General features: G+C 35.6%; 1 protein-coding gene across 2 annotated transcripts in view; it reads right to left on the bottom strand.

Annotated features, from left to right (window-relative positions):
* Window positions 1-16938, bottom strand: part of CNTN3 (contactin 3) — a 339295-nt gene that overhangs the window by 206684 nt on the left and 115673 nt on the right. For both annotated transcript variants that reach the window (XM_045863787.2, XM_064593591.1), the window contains exon 4: window positions 12415-12590. In XM_045863787.2, coding sequence (XP_045719743.2) covers window positions 12415-12590 — 176 coding nt within the window. The remainder of the gene's footprint in view (window positions 1-12414; window positions 12591-16938) is intronic.

The following is a 16938-nucleotide window of genomic DNA, read 5'->3' as shown; positions in this document are numbered from 1 at the left end:
CATGGAACACTACATCAAAAACTAATGATGTAATGTAAGGTGATTAACATAACAATAAAAAATTTAAAAAATAAAAAAAGATCATATTCACATCAAAAAAATAAACATGGGAATATTTTTATATTCCCAACAGATCACAGGTTAACACTGGCAATATCCTGAGCTAATAAAACATTGTGATAGAATATCTAAATACTTAAGACTTTAAACAATTAAAATAATAAAGAAAAAATGGGGTTGCATGTCAAATCATCAGGAAAAACAAGATGCTCTGAATAGAGAACAGGAACATAGAAAAAAGAACCAGATAGAATGTCTACACAGGGAAAATACATCACTAGAATTAAAAACTCAAAGGACAGTTTATTTTTTTCAAGCATACATGTGACATTTATAATAATTGGTGATATAATGGGCCACAAGTAAACTTCATATATTTCAATAATACATGTATTATTTCAATGGATAGTTTTTTTAAAAAAAATTTTATTTATTTATTTGAGAGAGAGAATGAGATAGAGAGCATGAGAGGGGGGAGGGTCAGAGAGAGAGGCAGACTCCCTGCTGAGCAGGGAGCCCGACGTGGGACTCAATCCCGGGACTCCAGGATCATGACCTGAGCCGAAGGCAGTCGCTTAACCAACTGAACCACCCAGGCGCCCTCAATGGATGGTTTTTAATAGTAAAGTAGGCAGAGATTACTTAGTTATGTGCAGGCTGGAACTAAGTAAGTAACTCTGAACACCTCAAAGAGATGTGGAGATAGAAAACATGACAGGCAAGTTAACAGATACGCAGGAGAGAATGAGAAATTTCAAAATATATTCAAAAGGAAACCAGAAGGAGTGGAGTTGCCATGGGGATAAACAAATCTGGAAGATACCTGCTGAAAATTTTTCAGTTGCCATAAGACATGCATCCCAAGATTCAGGAATCATACCCTAGAATTATATAAAAATGACAACAGCTGATCCCTGTACAGCATGCATTTTGTGCTGGGCACTGCTCTGGGTGCTTCACATACTTTAGCTCATGTAAACCTCACACCTGACGAAGTAAGTTCCACTGCTCATCTTTGCTCTACAGATGAAGAACCAGAAACAGAAACAGGTTCATGATTTGTCCAAAGTCACATAGCTGGTAAGTGGTGAAGGTGGGATTCGAACCCACGAAGTCTGGCTCCAGTCTCAGAGTGTCTGTAACAGTATCTTTTGCAGTGAAATTCTTTTTTGAAGAACAAGGGCAAATAGACACACTTTCAGGCCAATGGGGAAAAGAAAAGATAAAACAGTACTGACCACCAACAGAAATATACTAAAAAATTTCTAAAAGATAAGGGTCTCAAAGAAGAAAAATGAGCCCAGATACAAGAAAGAAGGTGCACAAAGGACATAGTGAACATGTGAGTACATCTGAAAAAACACTTGATTGTGTGAAATAACAATAAGGCTTCTAGAGAAAACACATACATGTCTAATTTCTCTCTTCCTCTGAGATATTCCCCAAACCAGGACTTACTAGTGGTACAGAGGTATTTTTTGGAAGGCCCAAACTCACAAAGACAGGAAAACAGAAAAGCAAAGTGCAATAAAATTGTAGAGGGCAGAAAACAGAAGTGATTGGTTAACTGGTTTTGCATAATGGAGAAATAGGACTTTTAGGCTCATAGTGGAGAAAAGCCTAGAAATGAGTAGATTTGTGGGCGGAATCCTCAGAAAGCTTAGGAATGGGGGTAGCAGGCACATCTGGAAATGGAAAGGAAGTGCAGGAGGTGGTAAAATAAGAATTTTAAGCAGCAGATACCCAGATCCTGTCCTCCCCTACAACCAACAGAGGAGAGGCTTATTGTCTAAAGGGGTAAAACACAGGATGTCTTGGCTAGACATTACTCAGCAGATCTTGTGACACATATTGTGAGGAAACAGGTGGATTAAATAAATATATGCATCTTGGACACTGCAATCCTTTAGGCCTCTTCTCCCACCAGGCTCCCAGAATACTTAGTGGTGGCTACTGCCATCCACAGAAGAAGAGCAGATTGTTTTTCCTTCTGGGGAACCTGATTTACCCAAAAGGGAAGAACTAAAAGCCCTGATAGTAAGGGCTCCTAATGAAATTAGTGACTATCATTAACCTCACAATGACAAGATCCACCATGAAAATGGAGATGTATGTTAGGGTTTAGTTCCCTACACCTTAAGTCTGTGCAAACAACCAAAAATTACCAGATGTATGCAAAAAAAAAATTCTTATTTGAAAGATAAAAACCGACCAGCATAAAATAGAAATGAAGCTATTTGGGAAAAACACTTTATATAGGGGAAGCATTTAAAATATAAAGGAAGAAAACCACTCAAAACGCCATATGTATATGAAAAGGTATTACAGCTATTAAACTAGAAACAGATATAAAGAGGAAATTTAGAGTACAAAAAGTCCCTTAAATTGCAAACATAAGACAGCATGTATTAAAAACTCAGTAGAAATGTTCAAAGAAAAGACCTCCAGAACAGATTTCAAGAAGATAAAACTGACAGAGTATTTGATGCATCTCAGTATCTGAGAGGACATTGAGAAAACTAGCCAAAATTTTAGATGACATAGTATAAAACCACAGAAAATTAAGAAATTAAAAAAAAAATAAGATTACTAATTTGTGGGAAAAGAAAAATTATGCAAAAAAGAAAAAATAATTAGTAATTATGCTTTGCTACAAAACTCAGCTGAGTTATCATTTACAAAGTCATCATCATGAAAACACTGAATACTGACCTATTTCAAATTTTGATCCAGTAAAATCCTATGATAACATGCCCTATGTTAATGCATATTCAAATATTAATCAACTGGCAATTAGCTTCTTCCCAGCCCCCCAGTTTCAAACAAAGGCAGGTGAAATGTTTATTCACTGTGGAGATTTTGATGAGGGCTGGCTCTAAAACTGACTGGCCTGTGCTCATCTAAGCTCCACCCAGTAAGAGTACAGTAAGTGGAATAAAGTATAGATTTCCCTATTTTTAATTTTGTGCTTTTGTAAGACTTACGACTTTAAAATGCTATATTTCATAAACCTCATAAAAAGGCAACCTCACATCACTGTGGTGGCAAGATGGTGGTATGAGACTGTTATAGCATCGATTATCAGACTTGATAGTCAAGTAATGCTTAAAACTAAAAAAATCCAGAAGTAGCAATAAAAGCAAGTTATTTATTAAAAAATGAGATAAATATCACAAGAGCCAAAGAGTTGAAAGTAGTTTCCTCTAGGAAAGGAGAAAAAAACACGATATGGGCAGAAGCCTGCAGTTTTTCTTAAAAAACAAACAAGCAAAAAAAACAAATATAAAAAAGCAAACAAAAACTATGTAGAAGTTTGTACATGCTTACAAATCTATTTCTGATATAAAAGAAAAACTAGAAAATAAAAGGAATAGGATCAGTAATGTCTAATTCATGGCATTAAAAATTTCAATAAAAATACTGGATAACAATAGTACAGTATTCTGGAGAAAGGCAATACAGTTGAAAATACTGCAAAGTCCTCCATTGTTAGAGAGATTAACTGTAGACTTCGTTAAGCATGCATACTGAAACTTCTAGGGCAATTACTAGAAGAAAATAAATAACGTGTCTAACTTTCAGTGTTACTGAGGGGGGAAGAAATTCTTAATCAGTCCAAAGAGAAGAAAACAAAAAAATCAGAATATATTAATAGAGCAATATCAATATATTAACACCTTAATTCTGAGGCAAACAATTTATTAGGGATAGCTGGTCATCTCATGTTAACCAAAAATATTCCTATTGTAAATTTTTGTACATCAATAATTCACTAGGGCGCCTGGGTGGCTCAGTTGGTTAAGCGACTGCCTTCGGCTCAGGTCATGATCCTGGAGTCCCTGGATCGAGTCCCGCATCGGGCTCCCTGCTCGGCGGGGAGTCTGCTTCTCCCTCTGACCCTCCTCCCTCTCATGCTCTCTGTCTCTCATTCTCTCTCTCTCTCTCAAATAAATAAATAAAATCTTAAAAAAAAAATAATTCACTAAATATACAAGGCAAAAATATAGAAATATTAGGATAAACAGAAATCTATCATTGTATGAAAGTGATTGTTAGATAAAGCATCAGTAATGAGATATACAATTTCAGCAACACAATTAACAAGTTTAACCCAATGAATATATGGAGAACACTGCTCTGATCAATGAGGAACTAAGGTTAGAAATCAGTAACAAGGAGGGCTGGGTGGCTCAGTCAGCAAAGCATCTGCCTTCGGCTCAGGTCATGCTCCCGGAGTCCTGGGATCCAGTCTCATGTTGGGTTCCCAGCTCACTGGGGAGCCTGATTCTCCCTCTGCCCATCCCTCACCCCACCCCCACTCATGCCTCTCTGGCACATACATGCTCTCTCTCAAATAAATAAAATCTTTAAAAAAAATAGAAATCAATGACAAAAGATGTCTAGGCAAACTCCATTATGTTTGGAAATTCAAAAACACATATCTGATAACTCACGGATCCAAGAGAAAATCGTAATGAAATTATAACATTTGTAAAACTGAACCATAATAAATACGGTATATGTCAAAACCCTGGTTGACAGCTGAAACTATGATTTCAGGAAACTTTGAAGCCACACATATTTGTGTTAGAACCGAAGAATGGTAGGAAAATAACCATATAACTTAAGTGATTAAAAAAGGAAACATGAGGGGTGCCTGGGCGGCTCAGTTGGTTAAGCGACTGCCTTCGGCTCAGGTCATGATCCCGGAGTCCCGGGATCGAGTCCCACATCGGGCTCCCTGCTCGGCGGGGAGTCTGCTTCTCCCTCTGACCCTCCTCCCTCTTGTGCTCTGTCTCTAAAATAAATAAATAAAATCTTAAAAAAATAAAATAAAATAAAATAAAATAAAAAAGGAAACATGAAATCATCTAAGAAGTGGGAAAGAGCAATGAGAAGAAAATGAACGAAATACAAAGATTCAAAAGTGAACAATAATGCCAAGTTCTGACAAGTTTGATTAAAAAGAGTTCTGAAATAATACTTGGAATGAAACAGGGAATGTGCATATAAAGCAGAGATAAGAATGATAATAAAAGGAATGTTTTGATACAACTTTTTGCCAATGCATTAGATAACATAAAATTCCTAGAAAAACCACAACTTTGCATAAAGAGAAAGACCATATGATTCACTCAATAGTTAAAATATTTCCTCAGTGAAAACTCCAAGTCCAGATGGTTTTATTTGTAAGTTCTATTTCTTATTTAAGGAACAGATAATTCCAATATTTCTCAAACTTTTCTAGGTGCTATAAAAATAAGAAATAGTCTCCAGCTCATGTTTAGAGGTGAACATAACTTTGATACTAAAGTTAAAGAAAGGATAGTATAAGAGAGAATATAAAAAGAAAATCTCCTATATGAATATATATGCAAAAATGCAAAATAAAATATTGGCAAATACCTACCATCCACTTATTTAAAAAACTTACATAAAAGCCAAGATGAAACTAACCCAGGAACAGAAGCTTGGTTTATATTAAAAACTGTTTACTACATTAACAGTTTAAAGAAGAAAAACAGCATGACTATCCCAATAAAAGTAGGAAAAGCACTTAGACATAAAGCATTCATGATAAAAACTAACCTGGAGAGGATCTGCCTTAACTTGATAAAGAGCATTAACAAAATCTATAGGATGCATCATATCAAATGGTGAAATGTTACTCTTAATTCATTTTCTTTAAAATCAGAAGCAAGATAGGAATATCTACCATCAATGTATTTAACACTGTATTAGGCTAGAGAAAGTGCAGTCATATAAAAAGATATAAAAGATGCAAGAGTTGATAAGAAAACAGAAACTCTCATTATTTGCAGATAATATAATTCTCCAAAAACGTTCAAAGAAACCAAAGACAATGATCATACATTGCATTCTGGGTGGTTAAGAATGGACTCTTCAATCAACTGGACTGCTAAGTTGACTTCCCATATTAGAATAAAATAAATGAGTACTTCTATCTCACATGATATCCAAAATCAATTCCAGATAATTAAACACTTAAATATAAAGAGCATAACATTAAACTTTTATAAGTACATTCAGGAGAATGTCTTTACCACGTCAGGATAAGGGAGAAAAATTTTTAAACAACTCGTAACAGAACATAAGCTATAAAGAAAAAGACTGATACTTTAATTCAAAATTAAATGTGAATTAAATTAAAATTTGTTCATCATTTGACAGCATCAAGGGAAAAACAAAACAAAACAAGCCACTAAAAAGAAGATGATTAATTGAAAGTGTACAAAGAAATCCTGCCCCCCCCAAAAAAACTAGATCACAGAAACATTAATGGTCACCAAACATAGAAAAGGAGCTTAACATCATTGTAATCACAGAAATGCGAATTAAACCATAGTGAAATACAATTTTATATTCACTAGATTTGCACAAATTTAAAAAACGAACAAGCATTGGCAAGGATGTAGATCAAGATACTCACAAACATAATGTTGAGGGGACAAAAACGTTGTTGATGTATGCATACCGTATGATGCCACTGTATAAAAGTTTAAAAGATTAAAAAAGTAAAACAATTTAACATGCTATTTAGAAAAATACACATGTGTATTCAAAGGATAAAAAAAACACATTTAATTCAGAATAGTGAATACCTATTGAGAGGGGAAGCGAGTGAAGGAAATGTCAGGAGGGTGAGTTAGCACGTAGGGTTTTTTTTTTTTTATTTTTTATTGTTATGTTAATCACCATACATTACATCATCAGTTTTTGATGTAGTGTTCCATGATTCATTGTTTGCGCATAACACCCAGTGCTCCATGCAGAACGTGCCCTCTTTAATACTCATCACCAGGCTAACCCATCCTCCCACCCCTCTCCCCTCTAGAACCCTCAGTTTGTTTTTCAGAGTCCATCGTCTTTCATGGTTCGTCTCCCCCTCCGATTTCCCCCCTTCATTCTTCCCCTCTTGCTATCTTCTTCTTCTTTTTTTTTCTTAACATATATTGCATTATTTGTTTCAGAGGTACAGATCTCTGATTCAACAGTCTTGCACAATTCACAGTGCTCACCATAGCACATACCCTCCCCAATGTCTATCACCCAGCCAATCACCAGTTTGTTTCCTGAGATTAAGAATTCCTCATATCAGGGGCGCCTGGGTGGCTCAGTGGGTTAAGCGACAGCCTTTGGCTCAGGTCATGATCCTGGAGTCCCTGGATTGAGTCCCGCATCTGGCTCCCTGCTCAGCAAGGAGCCTGCTTCTCCCTCTGACCCTCCCCCCTCTCATGTGCTCTCTCTCTCTCTCATTCTCTCTGTCTCAAATAAATAAATAAAATCTTTAAAAAAAAAAAAAAAGAATTCCTCATATCAGTGAGGTCATATGATACATGTCTTTCTCTGACTGACTTATTTGGCTCAGCATAACACCCTCCAGTTATAGCAGCAATGTCCACAGTAGCCAAACTGTGGAAAGAGCCAAGATGTCCATCAACAGATGAATGGATAAAAAAGATGTGGTGTATATATACAATGGAATATTATGCAGCCATCAAAAGGAATGAGATCTTGCCATTTGCAATGACGTAGCAGGTAGGTTTAATTAACTTCAAATGCTTTAAATCTAGGGTGCCTGGGTGGCTCAGTTGGTTAAGCGACTGCCTTTGACTCAGGTCATGATCCCAGGGTCCCAGGATCGAGTCCCACATCGGGCTCCCTGCTCATTGGGGAGTCTCCTTCTCCCTCTGACCCTCCCCCCTCTCATGCTCTCTCTCTCTCTCTCACGCTCTCTCTCAAATAAATGAATACAATCTTTTAAAAAAATTCTTTAAATCTTGAGTGGTAGCTACACAGACATTCTTTACAATTTCTCCATGCCGCTTGTACATGTAATATAATTCATGATTAAAAATATACTGCAGCACAAAATGGCCAAAATAAAAACATTTTAATAAAGAATTATAAGAAATTCAGGAATAAGACAAATAAAACTAATTATTAATAAAGCAAAGATATTTGGGAATTTGGAGGTACTATCCTAACCTGCTGTGATTGGAATTAAGAATTTGGAAAAACATTTTCAAATATATTAAGCAAGTATCAAAAATTATACAATGTAACATAACAGCAAATAATTGAGAAGGCCTGTAACTCAAACACTGCATCACTTTACATATTTCTCCCTTCCATGGGTTTCCTAACTGTTGTATAAGTAACCTACTAGAAGGGGTTGAGAATGACTACAAAAAGCAGACTTCTTAAATTATGAATGGCCTTTCACTTTGATTTTATTACAAACACTATTTTCAAGCAACTTGAAAATTAAGATGAAATTTCTTTGCATTTTTACCAGCTTTAAAAGTGATATATTGACTATACTTTCATTTACTCATTTATCCATGAAGCACAATTTAAATATTTTCTTCATGACAAATAGAAACAAAAAAGTATTACTAAGTATGCAAACATAATCAAGAGAGGAGACATATAGTGAACAATTAGGACATTTTTCAGTGTCACCATGTTACCCTCTATTTGCCGGAAGCTTAAAAGACAGTCAAAATTCCCCTGAAGTCACGAGTACCTTACTAATACGAGAGTCTTGATCCTAATTCCTTCTTCAGTTAATATATCACATTCCTTCAAAGCTGCCAAGTTAAAGCAGTGCTCTCTTATAACTGGTAATTTTGAAATCTCTGATACATTAAATATCTCCCACTTCTTTTCCCACTGTCCTTGGTTTCTTTACCAGAAACCTATATCTCAACTATATGAATTTAAAAATACATTTTTTACCTTTCCAATCTAATGTGGCATTAGGCTAAGAATACCCAAAATTCCTTCCTGTAACTTCCCAAAAACACTTATGAACTGCCCCCACCCCTGCTAACTGCAAAAGCAAACCAAACCAAAGAATCTCATTGTCCACTAAGACAACTAAGCAATCTCATGTCCAAGCATCAGAACAAGTAAAACTTGTGAGGCAGATGAAGAAAGACTGTGGGGAAACCTTAGGAACTAAATGGAACATCCTGGGTTTTCTTTATGAAAGATGGAATTCCCAATGAAGGTCAAAAGATACTTTGTCTCCCATTCACGGCATATATCCTGATAGGGTACATCCCAAGTAAGAAAGTCAAAGACAGTACCAAACAAACAAACAAACAATGGACAACTTTTTTCAAAGTTTTTAGTGGGTGTGCAAAGACTGAAAGGTCCAGTCACTCTTATGCAGGCCCATTTCTCAGGGATGTGTCTGAAGAGAGCAAGCTGGAGGGATAAGGTAATGTCTTCCTCTGAGCTGAAGAGCAGCTTGCTTACTGCTTCCTATAAAAGAGGTGGGGTCTCTAAGCCCAGTGTTCCTCAGCTGTGGCTGTGGCATCTATCCCAGCCATATCTTATCACCTCTATGGGACTTGAGGGCAAGGGGAACTGCAGCATGCTCCTTGCTGTGCCGAGAGTAATAACACTTTTTGTCACGGACCCAGGAATATCATGTCTTCTGCTAGCATCTGTGAAATTGCAGCAAGCCAGCTTATTAGCTTGTAAGTAGGGTAAATAAAATCCCAGACTTAACAACTTTATCCCATTTTGCCTATAAAGTACTGGCTAGGAAGTAGGGGAAGACTGGAAGAGGCATGATGTAGTTTTAGAAGTATTTCCAAACAAGCCATTCTCTCTATGAAGGATAGTTAATTATACTTCTTCAGATATTACAACATATCAAGAATCTATATTAGAAAAATACCACTGTATAAAAGAAGTAATGTATTTGGTGAAAGACTCCTAAAATAGGGAATTAGCGTGGGAATTGTACATTCTCCTACGGATCTGAGAAGAGAATCTGAGCTCTTCATGTAGAGAAGCAAGCAGGGCCAAGGGAATTCCCTGACACCACTTGTTGATAAAGGCAGGCTTTGGATAAAATTTGCTTTAGAGTGCACTGAAAATATTAAGCATAAAAATGAAAACACCAAATGGGAGTAGGAAAAAGACTGCCTGTAGATCCAAAAGAGCATTTCAGAAAACTGACTGTATCTTCAAAAGAAAACAAACAAATAGATATGGCCTCAGTAAATCAGGAACAGAAATTCATAGGAAGGAACAGCATGAGATAAAGAGTATTTCAAGAAATAGGACAAAAAAATCCAAGATACAGAGTATTAGTGCTTTTTTAAAATATAAATAAATCACACGTAAAACTAAAAGATATAGGGCACCTGGGTGGCTCAGTTGGTTAAGCGACTGCCTTCGGCTCAGGTCATGATCCTGGAGTCCCGGGATTGAGTCCCGCATCGGGCTCCCTGCTCAGCGGGGAGTCTGCTTCTCCCTCTGACCCTCCTCTCTCTCATGCTCTCTGTCTCTCATTCTCTCTCTCGCAAATAAATAAAATCTTTAAAAAAAATTTAAAAAAACAAAAAACTAAAAGATATAAAAGAAGGAAAATTTCCAGAACTGTGTACAAAATATGCAAGTATGATAAACTAATTTTTCACGTTCTAAGCAAAGTAAATTAAAAGAAAGCTAAATCTAGCTGTTTGCTGGAAATATGCATGTTTTTAACTAAAGGGATGAAGAAAAAATGATCTCGTACGCAAGCAACACGAGACAAAAAAAGAAAAAAGAAAAAGAAAAAAGGAGTAGGTGGTGAGCTCCCAAGAAATAGAAGTGATTCTGACCCCAGACTTGTGTTCAGCAACACTAATTCCAGAAGACAACAGAATACCACATTGGAATTCTTTGACAGTTTGGGATCCAACCTTCGCACCAACCAAAAGGTGTCTTCATACTTAAGTCAATATAATGACATTCTTTAAAATGCAAGAGGATGAAACATAGTTATATTTTTAAATGTAACTTATTAACTGTTAAATATTTAAAAATTGAGAAATTAAAAAAATTAGAATGCAAGAATGGGAAGAGGTCTTGTGGCTGGCATTGCAACTAGGTAAAACATTGATATCTGATAGATTCTGGTAAAATTCTGGTTAAAAACAATATGCATATATAAAATTATTCATGAGAAAAATATTATATGTATACTTTTTATATATAGACACACATGCATATATACATAATACCTAATAATGCCCTGTGTGTTTGTGTGTGTATATGAAAATGGCATATGTATGGAAATGGCGTAATAAGAATTTAAATCAATGACCACAGAAATCACCAACAGCAATGTATACAGGAAGGAGAAAAAAGGGAACTGAACTTGTTTAAAATGAAAAATAATTTAGATTTAAAATTATGGCTACTAGAGAAATATATACAAAACACCTTGGTAAACTTACAGGCAAACTTAAATTTGCATAATATAAATCTAACATCTAGCTTTCAAAATACCCAAGGAAGATACAGCTTTAAATCAGAGAACCAGAAACACTGTTCACAGGCGAAAACAAAGTGAAAACAATGGAAAGAGCAAATAAGTATGAAAAACAGAGCACACAGAATATTGTATCAAAAGCAAAACCAACCATCGTCATTATAAAACAGAAAGCTACAGAATAAGCCATGCATTAAATGACACATCATCAATTTATTAATGGCTTGTGGCTGTGGAGAGAGAATACTACCACATTATAAGAACACATGCATTCCAATTTCAGAATTACTGAGGTATAAAGAACTAAGAAACCTCAGAACCAAGATAATCCTGATAATGCATTACAGAATACAAAATATACAGCTAAAACAAAGGAAGAGACTATAGTAAGAAGAAACAAAAAGTAGAAAGTAGTCAAAAGATATATCAGGAAGATAAAAACTAAATGAGGTCTCTGGTCTCTATTCTAAATTCCCTGGAGGAAGAAAGTGATTTTCTCAGGTTGGGCCATGAGTTCACCCAGGTCCAATTAACCCTGGTACAAAGTTGGCTTCCAGAGCCAGGCCTGAGTGAGGGTTACCCCGAAGGTTATTTTGAGCTGGGCCAAACTGCAAGGGAGGTCGACAAAATGTCACATTCTTTTCTTTTTCATTGTCCTTGTTTCTTAAGTATTTTCAGATTTGTCATATATAATTCTCTAATTTCAATGCTCTCTGAGAGCAAGGACCATGTCTAACGATTCTTTCATTTTCTTTTCAGTTCAAATACAATATAAAACACAGCGTGGCTACTCAACAAACATATTCTTAACTGGATTCTTTTTCCTGTCCTAAATAGAATCCTTACAAAAATAGTAAAATGGAAAACATACCCACACACATTTTAAGCTCTGATTTGTACAGTACCTAGAGATCCAAAAGATCATAGTGAATTGTTCCCTCAACCTATTTATTCAATTAATAAAATCCACGTATTGTTTCTGAAATCCAAAATGACCACACAAACTCAGTTATTTTAAACGTTGAACTTGCTGGACATTATGACCATAAACTTACAGGCAAACTGGAGTTTAGCTTCTCTGCTGACTATTGTTCCAAGTGAATTTGTTGCGAAACACTGGTAACTTCCTGTATCCCAATTTCTGTTGGGGTTAATAACCACAAGATTTCCTCCATTCAACTTATAACGATATTCCATACTCAGATTAATATCACTTCCATTGAGCTGCCATCTGTAAAACAAATGTCAAGGTTTTTCCCCTCTTAGTATATTTAAATTAAAAAAAAAAAACTACATTATAAAATCCACTTTAAACATCACCTCTCTTATAAATGAAAGGCAATAAATATATTATTCCACTGTGACGTATCTGAAGCTCAAACATGGCCCGTTTATCAGAAACAAAAGGTTCAAGCATAGTAGAAAGCACAACAGATTAGCATCTAAAAGTTAAAGATTTTTCACGATTTTCTGAAGAGGTGAGAATAATTTGTTCACCAGGGGAAGAATAAGGCTAGGTCTGTATAGGCAGAGATGAAGTAGAAAGTGGAGGTAATTACCTCATGTACTTCAGGCCGATCTCATGCTGCCGATGAAGGGGGGAAAGAGCACACTCCTTTGATTTATTCAGACTGACTGAGCACATTTAATAAATTAATTGGATAAGTGCTCAAATATCCATTTCAATTTGTCTGGGTAAATACCCATCCCTGAGGCACTCTCCACTCTTCTCAGCCATCACAATGCTATTTACTAAATGGTACACTGCGGTAAAAAACCCTAAATGCCACCTAGGGGGTCTCACACAGTAAAGACACTAACCCCAGAGCCATATTTATCAATGGGAAGCCAGAAGAAAAAAGGAAAAAGAAAAGATGCTGGGTTTTAAACAAGAGTTTTTAAACAGAAAAACCAGGGTTCTTTTTTTAAAGATTTATTTATTTGAGAGAGAGAGAGAAGGAGAAAGAGCAGGGGGATGGGCAGAGGGAGAGACAGAATCTCAAGCAGACTCCCTGCTGAGTGTGGAACCCGACAAGGGGCTCAATCTCATGACCCTGAGATCATGACCTGAACCGAAGTTGGAGGCTTAACTGACTGAGCCACCAAGGTGCCCCCAGAAAAAACAGTTTTTAAACAGTGAGTATACCTGACACATCAAAGTCACCTTTAAAAACTCAGAAATATCCCAGTCTCAAGAACACATCCATTGTATAAATTAGAGCCATCTACCTCCTAGAAGACTTGATTTTTATATTAAAAAGAAACCACTATCAGTTCTATAAAATTTTTGTGTATTATAACAACAATCATCCCAGTCGCTCTTTGTAACTTTGAGAAGGTGGGTAATCTAATACTCATTTTATAAATGAAGATTTTGATAAAAATCTTGAGTGAGATGTCAACTGTCCCCAAGTAATGCATTGTTGGATCAGAAGTAGTCCTCATCTGAACTCTCTAGCCCACAGTCCTTTTATCATTTCATATGCCATCTAAAAATTGTTGCATTAATATATAAAATATTTAACCTGACCATATTACATGCTCTAAAAGCAAATAAAGACATGAAATGTTAACATTATCACAAATGAAAGTATGCAAACTTAAATGAAATATTAGACAGCTGTGAAAATGTATGAACTTAGCATGGAAAAGTCTCATAAAGAATCATGAAGCATTTTATAAAATAAAAATTGATACCATTTATATAAAGTTTTAAAACATATGAAAAATGATAAACCTCCACTTTAAGGTATTTTAAAGCTCTCATGGAAAGAAAGTGGGGTATGTTCAAGGGGCAAATACTAGGAAATTTGGGTTTTTGGTTTTATTTCTTGAGGAGTGGTTATATGGATGTTCATCATTGGACTAGATTATATGTTTATATCATTTTCTATATCTGAATAATACACAATAAAGTTTTAATGATAAAAGCCATGGGAAATGAACAAATGTGTAAGTTCAGCCCCATGTTTTAATGAGTTCTCAGGCAGGTACACATGCAAAGAAACAACATGGGGAAGACATAGTCCTACACATTCTGGGCTTGACTTTCAGAAAATAAATAGGGCAGTAAATCACAAATGGGTGGGTTGAATTTTTAAGATATAAAAGGTTTTCAGTTTCTGAGCAATTTCATGCTTGCAGTGGGAAAAAGTTCTCTGAACTCAAACCAGAAAAGATGTTGATAATCTCACATACTTTTTAATGGGAGACTCTCATGACAAAGGGTACTTGGTGTTACAGTTTGCATGGGAAAAAAGGATTTTAGCTCTAGAGTTGGAATGTTTATGGCCTGACTAAGCATGCCTGATGGCTTCATTTGAAAATTGTGCTTTTGTGTTTAGCCGATGAATAATAAAGGTACAGTGGCTATGTGGAAAATTGTAAAGATAAATAAAAATATGGAGAAGCACTTCTTCTTGCCTATTTAATAGCTGGAAAGATTTAAGAGATCATAATGTATGTGGGAGAATACTTTATTTCAGTAAATGTCTAAGATCTAAAAGCTATCATCCCAAAGCTTTGACTACACAACTAAAATGGAAAAGATTTTTTTATGCATAAATGTTTACTATTTCCTTTAGCTCAATCTTCATCATATAGACTGAATCCCTAGATTATTTCACTATGTGAAAAGGCAAAATCTACTCTCTTTTAAATGTTTCTGCTATACCAAAAGTAAGAGTGTTTTTGCTTTAGCAAACTCTTCAGAGCTAAGACTGACACGACATACCTGAAAGAATGTTAATTTTCTTTTAACAAGGTGATACAATTATTTCTCTCCTTCTTAACACTATTCATCATTAACTGGACCTCATCCCCAGGTGATATAAAATTTCTCAATATCTTATTAAACATTAATTGTTTTTCCTCTTGTTGAAAGTATGTGAATTAAAAAGGGCTGTATTTATTTAAATTCTGAAATATGTAAGGAATCTCTGGGCCTGAAATTCCAAAAATTATCATATCCTGAGAAAATAGTGTACTTATGTTCCCAATGCAAAATATTCATATCTGGGCCTGATTTCTAAATATTTCTGAGATTTTCTTCTGTACAAGAAACATTCAGGAAAACTGAAGGCAGACTCCTTTTACAAAGTATGTGTCCAATAAATCTACAAATTAGATTAATTTTCTTTGCAGTAAATTGTAATCAACTGTTCAGAGTTCATGAACATAACTTGTAGTAATAAAGTGTAACAGGTGAATGGCACATTTAGGCCATGAATTTGGGAAGCTTTTAGAAATAGATACTATCTTTTAGCTTTGTACATTGACAATTCTTTGTAAAAAAAAAAAAATGCAGATGTCCACTTTCATGAATAAAATGTGAAGTTCATGAGAACCTATCTAAAGTTTCGGAATGAAATCTTTTTGAAATGACAAAATTGTTTAAAAATTCATAAAAATAACATTTGCATGCCCAAATTCCATTCCAAAAGGCTTAATGCAGTGATCCGGAACAAAAGAAGACCCTCTCATGGCTCTTGGGGCTGCATACACTAGCATTTCAACCCTATAACATTTACATTGTGCTCTAGAAACAGACTAACCTTGTAGCTTTAGCTCAGTGGTAAATGTCACAAGATTAAGCACCTTTGTATAATCATCATGTTGTAACACTCTTGAATGATCTTATAAGTTCACTGCCAGCCTTCAGTGTTCAAACGTTCATTCTACACAAATTAGGATTTGCCTTTAGAATCCACAAGTGAGAAATGGTTTAATATTCATATTTTACAAATCTACTGATCCTCAGGCAATGAGCTCTCATCCCCTTGCATTTCTCGGTGTGGAGGTTATATGTGAATTTGCTTCTGGGCCAATACATAGAAGTTGGGAGCTGGAATAAGAAGTCCTGGGCTTCACACTCTACTAGCCTACCTGAGACAACATGAATTTGATCAATCCACTTCTCCTAAAATCTCATCTCCATCCTCTACACAACAGGGTGCTGGTATCTCCTCACTGGAGGGAGGCTGGGCAGGTAGAGTAAGGAGACTGGGCCAAGCCTATTCAATGAAATGGTGGAAGTCTATGGCTAATTTCCCCCTAAACATTTTTTTTTTTTTTTTTGGATAGAATTTCTTTAAAACATCATGCATGCCCTTGAGCCAACAGGTTTTGAATTTTGAATATAACAGCATAAGGTACCTGACATAGGAGCTATTACAACCGGCAATTGCTACTTTTTCATGATGAAAACTATACTTGTTACTCCTGGGAAAGACACTAAAACATCAGTGACTGAGGATATAAGAACAACTGCCTTCCAAAACAAAGAACAAACTATGTGTAAGAGTGTGCATGTGTGTCTGTGTGTGTGTGCAAACATGAATTTATATGATAAGTTAAATCAGTATGAAAAGCCTAAACTTTCAGAGTTGAAAAGTGCTTTTGAAAGCATGACCTCCAATTAACAATGACTGAACCACTGCTGAGTTCCCACCGTCAGCTATAATAGGAGGAGCACGGTAGGTGCTTATAGAATTTTCCTGAGTGGAGTAACCTAGCCATAACTAACCTCCATATAGTCACCCCTCACTGTTGTCATCCATATTAGCAATTAACATCTCAAA

Source organism: Mirounga angustirostris, unplaced genomic scaffold (assembly GCF_029215605.1).
Source record: "Mirounga angustirostris isolate CCGP_5_RB_7025 unplaced genomic scaffold, mMirAng1.0.hap1 SCAF_1, whole genome shotgun sequence".
Classification (NCBI taxonomy): domain Eukaryota; kingdom Metazoa; phylum Chordata; class Mammalia; order Carnivora; family Phocidae; genus Mirounga; species Mirounga angustirostris.
The sequence above is the reverse complement of the archived record's forward strand: the minus strand, read 5'-3'. Positions and strand labels throughout refer to the sequence as shown.